This window comes from Opisthorchis viverrini, assembly GCF_000715545.1.
Source record: "Opisthorchis viverrini unplaced genomic scaffold opera_v5_28, whole genome shotgun sequence".
NCBI classification, from domain to species: domain Eukaryota; kingdom Metazoa; phylum Platyhelminthes; class Trematoda; order Opisthorchiida; family Opisthorchiidae; genus Opisthorchis; species Opisthorchis viverrini.
This window is the reverse complement of record NW_008751684.1, coordinates 2,086,960-2,096,814: the sequence shown is the minus strand read 5'-3', so window position 1 is coordinate 2,096,814 and position 9,855 is coordinate 2,086,960. Positions and strand designations below refer to the sequence as shown.

General features: G+C 44.6%; 1 protein-coding gene across 1 annotated transcript in view; it reads right to left on the bottom strand.

The window, feature by feature from the left end:
- Window positions 1–6,694, bottom strand: part of T265_02355 (hypothetical protein) — a gene marked incomplete at both ends in the record, with an annotated part of 9,713 nt that extends 3,019 nt beyond the window's left edge. The window contains one exon of the mRNA XM_009166569.1: window positions 6,436–6,694. Within this exon, the coding sequence (XP_009164833.1) occupies window positions 6,436–6,694 (259 nt within the window). The remainder of the gene's footprint in view (window positions 1–6,435) is intronic.
- Window positions 6,695–9,855: the final 3,161 nt, after the last annotated feature.

Sequence of the window (9,855 nt, the reverse complement as noted above, 5' to 3'; positions counted from 1 at the left end):
AGAAGATGGATCATCTTTCTGCAGAGTGCACATTGTGAGCCACATCAAGAGTAGTAAACCTGAAGAACGAGGCTTCACTTTCAAAGTCGCATTTTCGTTAAAATGTTACAGCCTAATAGAAAACCTCTATACTGCCACCGAAACTCACGTGCAGACTATGTGCTCTAGCAGAGTGGCTGGCTACTCGGTGTTGGCTGAGTTATCCAACAGTCGCATCGTTTTGCTCAACTACCTCGCAACCTGTGAGCATACATGATGCTTACTTTTGGCTGCGTTACCCAAAGAATTCTAGGGTATTTGCTCAAGTACGCCTGTACTTCTGTGTAAGGAAAGCCAACGTGCTGTTTAAACCAAGCTGCACATCATTCAAATGCAACCACACACAAATTTCCCAGAATGATGGTGGAAGACGCTGTCCAGTTAGCAAAAAAGGAAGGGGGAACATGTAGAGGCATGAAAGGCGGCCGAGAATACTAGGGATGTCGTCACTAAACGTCAAAATACAAGATGCTGCCACGGGATATAGCGTGAGGATTTTATGATACATGGTACAGACAGCTACCATAACGCCGGGCCATGTGAATCTTTTTTCATATCTTAGAAAATGTATCAGTTCTGATTGTCGTGTGACAGATAGAGTCAGTGCACGAATCTGCGAGGTCCGAGTCGCCGTTGCCAATTTGGGACACCTTAATCTCTGGAGAAGTGTGTATCAAGCTACAGCGCGAGATGTTTTGTTGCATGGCTGTGAGACTTAGCCTGTTCTAGCGGCGGAACTGAGACGTATTCAAGTGTTCGACAATGGCTCTCTTAGAACCATAACTCGTGTAGGTTGGTGTCGGCTTATTGGTAACTGGGTAATTAGAAAGCGACACTACAGGATACGGCTGCCGACCGATGTCGGTGAAGTTCTTGTTGTCAGTTCCCATCTAGATTGCCTGAGTGAATGTCTGCAGGTGCAGGCACCTCGGAATGATTGTAGTAGGCCGGCGCTGAGTCCATTCCTCATCCACCTTTATTCCGTTCTTTACAATAGGTTTTTAAATATATCATGGCTATACAGCATTGAAGCACAGGTGTTGAACGAGGATGTCACGCTGTCGATGATGACGATGTATTTGCAGGTTTCGTTCTGGCCAACGTCTACTTGTGACGACACAGTTAATCTTCAATTGATGAGCTGCTCGCGAGTTGCAGAATGGTCTCATTTGTATCAATCAGTTTGAGCTCTGAAAAGTCAGTATGGAATGCAACATATTGTGGATAACCAAGTTCATTGCTGGTGGACAGGTGGGTAAAACATCGCATTGGAATCATCCCCCAGAAACAAGGGGAATATGGAGAGGAGCGGATTTGGAAACTAAAGAAAAGAAAATTTCCCCTGATTAATGAAGAGGTAGATAGCTGGCGCTGAGGCGATGATGGCAACGGTTCGTCGGCGGGCTGAAGAACCCCTGGGTTGTCATCCCTACAATAAAATTGTTTCGTTACTCATTTCTCTGGCTGTTTCTGAGCAAACATTTTCTGACGTAAATCGCCAAATTAACTGGCGGATAGCTCGCCAGGTGTGTTTCTATTCGAAGGCCAGCAATCCCTACTAACCATGCATCGTATCATTTGGACGGATGTGTCACCTGCAGGACACGGGCCAAACGAAGGCGTGACCTGATTGCTCAGAACGCCAGCCAATCCAGGTCGAGCATCCTTGACGGGATGCTTCTTGCCATCCTCACGGTGTCTCTAGTACAACCTTGTGGAACACTCTATGACTACTCTATAAGTACAGTTGTAATAATTTTCCTTCGTCTCCATAAAGGGCTCTGTAGAGCTACCGTGCCTTTTGATATACCCTAGTGGTCGGGGCAGGAAGCCAAGGGACCGATAAAGAGTTGCGCTACCGTGCAGCAAATTACAACAGTTTCTCAATCAAGAAGTCGGTACCGGTTAAGCAGAAAAGCTGCGCGACAAGCACATATGTCTACTTCATTGACCCCGCGACAAAATGATAACGGTTTCGGGGTTATAGTTTCTAGCCTGCCTGCACTAGGCTTGGTCATTCCGTTAACTGCGGCAACTTAAATTCCTTGCACTAATTGAAGCTAAATTCTGATGCTACTGAATTAAATACTAAATGCTTCCGAAGATTTTCTTGCCTTATATTTGGTCCTCAAGCATGACTCAAGGGAGTGACATGGAGCGATTTCCAATGGGCTGTCAAATTATTCAAACGGCAGTCGTTTGACTTAAAACTCGGGTATGTGTTTTCTTTACGATAACAAATGAGGCGAAGAGTGGGGAGCCAATTAAAGCACTATAAATAGAGCTACCGTCATTTTTCACACAACCCGTCGTAACCGTCAAACGGTTAAGAGCTTTAACGTGACTTGGGCGAAAAACCTGTTTTCGCCAAATACTTCGGGTAGGTTGACAAGTTGCCCGAATCGGACGGCGGCTGGCCACTGTTTTCGCCGTAATCATGATTAAAAGAAAAAGGTACAACTTCCGCGTTAGGAAGATTTGTTGCAGTGCATTTTCGTCTTCATCCTAAAATAATTCTGGTAAAATCGAAGTCTGCTATAAAGTTGTGTGCAATTGCGAGAATCTTGCAGAGCAGTCTCTGTGGCCGTTGTATCCTTCAGCGAGAGAGCTAACAGGTCAAAAGATACACTATTTTACGGTAAAACATTTAACAAAGTGCTTAAACTGTCCTAAATGCAAGTACTCAGGTTTGACAAAAGGTCCAAAATGTGCTGAATGGCCTTATACTCTTGACACTAAATGACGCGCAGGGTTCAGTTCAAAAAATTGCATATCCTCCGGTGCACGAACAGTTTCGGAGTGCACTTCGAGGCCCCTACAGAGTTGCTCAAACAACGGTCGTGATGAATGAAAGTAATGAGCATATGAATAAAATAACTCTCCACCCACTAACACCACTTCAGTAATACGACTAAGATACAACACAAAACTCTCTGATCTCATGTTGATATTTGTCAGATACTTCCATTGGAACGGCAAGCATGGTCAGCGCTTGCCGGTGAGTGTGGCAGGCTTTCAATTTATCCAGTATGCCTGTTGGCCAAATAAAAGCAATTTCTGGAGGATTTCTGACTCGATTTTTCTTCTTTGTATAACGTTAACTGATCTTATGTCATGGGCACAACAGAATTGGAAGGCATCAATGGGACATCGGAGGCTATCATGACTAATTTTGAAAATATTATAACCACCGGAAATCAAGGTCTTTAAGGTGTGTCTGAATACAAATGGCTGCGAATAATGACACGAAATGCAACACGTTGGGTGTCAGGGCGGGCCAAAAATGATGTTTCCGTACGTGCCGAAATTTATAAGTAAAATTCTGTGAACGTCCTTGGGTAAGGCAACAAACAATCAAGACCTATATAGCGATGTGCACCACCAGCTTGGAGGAAAAATTCGGTTACAACTATACTGTTCAGAAAAAAATAAATGCGATCAAAAAATGAAAATAAGTTAAAAAGAAAACAAAATGTGAAAGAAAAAGTGAGAAATATTTAAAGACAGAGTGAAACTTCACGTGTACTTCCAGTGATACATCGGCCCCTAAAACTAGCGCAAATCCCGGAGCAGTTTTGTCAGTTACGAAAGACAGAGTGAAACTTCATGTGTACTTCCAGTGATACATCGCCTCCTAAAACTAGCGCAAATCCCGGAGCAGTATTGTTAGTTACGAGCTTTCAGTGCCCCTAAATTTTCAGACAGAGTGAAACTTCACGTGTACTTCCAGTGATACATCGGCCCCTAAAACTAGCGCAAATCCCGGAGCAGTTTTGTCAGTTACGAGCTTTCAGTGCCCCTAAATTTTTATGCCTACTCACTTCCTGGCTCAGACTTTGCATAAGGCTGCCGACGTCAGGACTCAGTAACGGAAGTTCGTGGCGGAAATTTGGGTCAGGCCACACCACTTTGTTCCATTATACGTTTTCCCACACACTTGCATGCCTTCAAGGTAAATCTGGGACCGGGTTGCATGTTTAGCGTTTGGTAGAAATAGCTTCGTTATCGTGAGTAAAAGCAAGGAATCTGCTAACCTTTTCCAGGTTCATGGCTGTGCGTCCTCCTTCCGCCGGCTTTTGAGACTTTGCAATCAGACGGCCTTTTGGCGCATCCTAATTCGAGTGAGTTTGTTTGGTAAGCCTTGCTTATTCTGAAAAATGAGATCTCTGCATAGAAAAAAAAGCGTTGCTCGCGCAGGCGCTTCCGCACATCAGCCAATAAAGTTGTTATGCAAGGGCAACTAACCAATATTGCATCTAACAGCGGCTCACCTCTAGGCGCGTAATTTATATTCTGTTGTTGGTAAAGTATTGCCAATTTAAAGGTCCGTTCACTGTTATGGATACTTTTGGAGATAAGTGACAGATTTTTGACTTTTGAAAGGCAACTATGAGCTACTGCTGACGCGTGTCATTTGCGTCCGGTCAAAGAAATAGTACAGAGTAAAACAATCAGGAATGAGTGGCAAACTCAGGCTCATTGTGTTGCCCTTATTTGAACTATACTATTAGATGCTCTGTCAGTGTAATCAGAACAATAATGAAAGCTTATTGGTGTAGATGAAGCACTGTGTGCCACGCATTCGTGTTCTCATTTCCACCAAAGGTGACAGCAGTTTCAGCTGTATTTTCCTTAATGGAGCATCGAACACTACACCTCTGCGCTGGAACGGCTGGTTCTCATGAGGATTCTTCAAATATCTCACAACTAGTGGATCGTTCAAGAACAGTGATCATCCTTAGTGTGCTTGCTGAATTTCACAGTGGAGTTAAAAGACGACGCACGCAGGTAAGCTGTGTAGCACTATGCACATCACCAGGAAAAAAATGCAGACGATAATTTGCATCGATCAAACTGAAGCAAGCTGATGGCTGGATGAGTGACAAGTAGTATTCCAGCGCGCGTTGCATTAAAAAATGCGTTGATCGGGGTTATGTTGCATAACTGATGGCACAATGCACTGTGGTAAGTCTCCGCGGCGCTCATTCTCTTCTAGGCTGCAATATATCCCACGCTGACGCTAATCTCTCATGGCTGGAAGTTTATGGGAAAAACTAATGCGGCCCCAAAGAAACCGACGTTCCAGGCTAGGATTTTTTCTTTGGATTCCATGTATTCCATCCGGATAAGTCAGGCCGCACAGTTTATTAAAGATAGTGGTCTTTTCTTTGGTGGAGTGACCACCATCACATGACCACGATTGTATGATCACAAATACGTAGTCTTACAAAGACGTTTCGTGGTGATATCTATGCGTAGCGGTCAGACACAGCAACTGCAGCTTGCAAGTTGAACTGCAGTCACATACTGAGTGAGCGCGACAATGATTTTCATTATTTGACTTTTGTGACTTCTAGCGACACACGACAACCTGGGGCAGAATGGAACATCTCCGAGACTCTATTTTAATAGGAATATGAAATTTGACGAGTTCGCTGACATGCGCTTTACCTTTCCAGACTAATTTACGATTAGCTCTTCGGTAGCTTGTTTGGAAGAATGGTTCGGCACATTTTTCTATTTTAGGAAAGTGATAACTTGTGTTAATGGCAATGGTATTCACATGAATGACGAACAACAGAAATCAGTGCACAGGTAACCAATTGTTTTGGATAGACCAAAGAGTGAAGCACTCATCTACACAATTGACACCCCTCCTTCCTTGAGCTACTCAAACTAGCTACAAAGGTCGCTATACAACAGGCACATGTCTAGGAGAGACGTGATATTATATAAATCAAGTGTGAGACCATTCTGTTGTTGTGGTACCCAACAAACGTCCTTTTCTTTTGCTTCAGAAGCATCTATGACCTTTTTAAAACCGGAATAGAAGAAAGAAAGAAATTCTAAGCAGGGATTTGCCAACTGTTTATCGGCGGGTATTCGCATAACTTCCGCCACAGGACCACTCCAAGTTTCTTTACCGGCACACAATTCAAAAGGTGGCATTTGGGTTAGTTGGTACTGTCCAAAAACCGAAGTACGTTATGTCAACGACGGCTCGGCGCTGCTATACCCAGTTTGATAGCATAGACGCGAAGATTTCCTCGCTTCTCTCAACCGTACCCTCTCGCTTACCTCTTTCGTTGACTGAAAATAAGGACAAGCTCCCCATATGACCCCAGCTACACTCATAACATGTTTATTCAATCTCCGTAACCTTTCGCTATAATTTAACCATCCACTGTGCCTGTGCTTCCCGCAAAACTCAATAGCTCTCTGTACAGTTCCTGTTCCAGACCGTGTGTTGCCGTCATCCTACCCTTAAAAAACCATTATGCAAGACTCCACAAGAGCAACACCAGCAATTTTCTTCAGTTTTTCTGTACCCCGTGTTTCTGAGATTTCTGTTACCACTTATTTGCTTTGCTAATCCCTCAACTTCATCGTCCTCACTTGCGCTCTTTGTGACCCTGGCCATGAGCCTAACGGTCCAGGGCAACGGAGCCTTAGTGGTAGGTGTTTCTGAATTTCTGTTACCACTTATTTGCTTTGCTAATCCCTCAACTTCATCGTCCTCACTTGCGCTCTTTGTGACCCTGGCCATGAGCCTAACGGTCCAGGGCAACGGAGCCTTAGTGGTAGTTTTGGGTTTCAATTCAATTTGACCGGCTGGATGACGCCGCTTCACCAGATCCAATGTTCTGTTTCTCATTTTTCACCGCAACACCCTTCTTGTCATGTGTCAGGCAGGAAGCCCCTTGTTTTGCCCTTCTTCGCTTTGTTTTTCTGCCCTCCATCATCATATCCTAACGACCTGAATTTCCTTGATATTCCCTGCAATACGCATAGTAACTATGCTTTTTGCCGGTGCCGGTTTCGTGGTGATCATGCCTACATCAGATAATGTCAATCCCTCAAGGTGCTGTCCCTTTGCCTAAACTCCTGTGTCCACAATCACCTCCAGTCATGCTTTTATTCTGACCGTAACATTGCAATCACGCCTAACGGTATGCAACGGACAAGCTGGGAATAAACATTGTTAATATCGTCATCAGATGCTGGGGTAGCAAAAGCTGCCTCTCGGATTCAATGCAACAATGACCACGGCGATACTATGGCATAAAACAAATGAGGTAAGGCCAAGATCGTGGGAGAACTTTAACCAGAAGTACTCATTCAGTCTTCTTGCAACTGCTTACTAGGTAACTATGCAGTTGAATACATAGTTGATATTACTTGGGCTATATGCAATTATTGCACAAATCCAGAGCGATCAACACGGGACCGGGGGTACCTCATGACTTGGGGTGCATTTGTATTGGAAGGTGCTTGAATCATAAGACATGCTTTCATAATAACAGCTACGCGGATTACGGGAACTTGAACGTAGCAAATATAACGTCTGGCTTAGTGTGATCCGAAGAGAGTAATTACGAAAAAGTTTAATCCCGCGTGTGTATTTCAGAATCATGTGCGCAACAACAAAAGGATGCCCAGAGAAAACGACATAAAAAACCGTGTTCTAGTCTTAGAACGGTGGGTTGCCGCACGAGCGCACCAATGTGGCACAGATTTGTTTACACCTAGAGCCACTGGAGCCTCTGTCCTCCACGTCATGGTGCGAATTGGATGAGTTTATGGTTTTGGCTACAAGCAGAACATAATATTCTCCGAGGTTTCATGTGAGCTGTTTTAATGAAGAAGGAAAGGGTGCACCTGTCTTTGTGTGGTTCAGCCCATAAGGTTTCACGCAATCAGATGCTCGTTTTTATAGTCTCCTTTAGAATAATCTGACCAGGGCAATCTAGACAAACTGAATATGACATAGATCTCTATGGGCTTACCAACTGGCTGATTCAACATTACTGCAATGCTGAAACAGGGATTAAACTTTCCCAGTCGCCACACTTGTGGTCACAAACCAGCTAGATAGCATGTCTGTTGTTCAAATGAAATTAATGTTTAAGGGAATTTGGCCACCACCACCATTAAACGGAACTTTATCCGCGTACGACTCACATATTACACATGTGTTCAGCTGCCTGTTACTTGTTTCAACTGCGGTTGAGATCCCACTGAAGATTCCATTTTTAGCAAATACTAGCTCACCTTCCGAAAGGTTGATCATGCACTTTACGACTACATGTATCCATGAGAATTTCGAATCGACCAGGTAACATACGATAATAAAGTTTCACCGACTGGACTAACGTAAACATTGCAAAGGCCTAGAGTGCATCCCCAAATGGATGTAGAATATCCAGATGGACGTAGACGCTGTAAAGCGATTTACCGGGAAGCTTAAGTCATCTTTTTGACCGTTCCCACTTTACAACAAACTATAATGAAGCGTTGTTATGAGGAACATCGCAAATGGCGCATATACCAGCTGGAATTTCCACATTATGGTGTTTGTCGTTTGTGGACGCTCTTATATATTGTGAATATACCAAACAATATTTCTTCCCGATCGCTCACAAATCCTAGGGACGAGAATCCCGTCCTCGGGGTTTTTGTATTGCGGGACAGGGTCGTGAGTGCCTCCGTCATTGAGCAAATAATACAACAAGCATGCGTTTCCTGGAGATGCTGATCAGGGTGAATTCGCAACGATTTCTGGATTGGCCCGCACGTAAGCGACAGGTTCAAAAACACCGGTGGACCGTACTCTAGACTACCGAAGCTCCTTCTCCTGCCGAGTTTCTGAATATCGGTATTTACATGCATAAGCAGGCGGCGGATGTGGGTTGTTTTATCTAGGCGCTGGCCGGTCAATCTAATGTGACCACGCAGCCTCGGTATGTCATGGAACAAATATTCAGATTCGCGGGCTTTACGTCGCACGATAGTTTGCCGACATATGAAATTGGCTGCCTTCTGCTTCTGCTAATCCACACTCGCACTTGAAGCGAGGACACCACGGGCGAAAGCCATACCAACCATGGCCGGATATAAACAGGGTGTAGGGGCTCATAGGGGTATATCCGGAAAGGCCGAAGGCGAAATCAAGAAATCTTGAAAATTTGGTAGCCTTCTTTCTTACCATGTGTAGTTTCAACCAGGTTAAGCTAGAGGACCCGTTCCGGAGCAATCTTGTAGGCCATGGAACCCAGTGTAGCTCTTCAACGAACAGAGTTGTGGTGAGGCAGTTAAGCTTTTGCCCCTGTAGCTCGATAAGCGCGTTTTGCAGTGGAAAGTGGTCCGTATATCCTTTTGTAGAAGTTTGTTGGTGAAACCTAGAGATCGCAGGACAGACCTCAGAAGCTCTTTTAAGCTGCCGGTTTTTGAAACGAGCCTTCAATGAGGCTTTGGGTGTTGGTCACTTACATGATGCTCCCGAGACGAAAGTGCGTATTTCTTTGCCCTATCTGGTCAGGCGTCCTGCCACTATGACCTGTTTCGCAGCACTCCGACTTAGCTGCTGGCGACCAAATCGACAGAGGTGCATGAATGGAGGTAAAAGCACTCGGGGGCGTTTCAAAAGTTTCTGCTGGCTAATTCAGATAGAGGAAGCAAACGAGTGCCATCGAATGGTGGAGTTTACAGGAATTAATATGGGGATGAAATACTCCCTTTATTGCCATGTATCGCCAAATTCACTCCCTAAGAAACTCTCCGGGTCCTTGTTTGTTTCCTTTCTTGTTCCCTGCCTCTTAGTTTTCAGGAGGCTTGCTCTGTGAACACCCAATTCTGTGAGGGTATTTGCTCTTCAGGGACGCAATTTTTTCCCTCTTGGTCGAAAATCATAATGACTGATGCTTGTAACTCAGAATAGGCTCAACCTATTCCTCTCCAGCGCCGGTCTCCATTGGAGTTCCTCAAGGCTCCGTCTTGGGACCACTCCTGTTTCTGATCTACGTCAACGACCTCCCA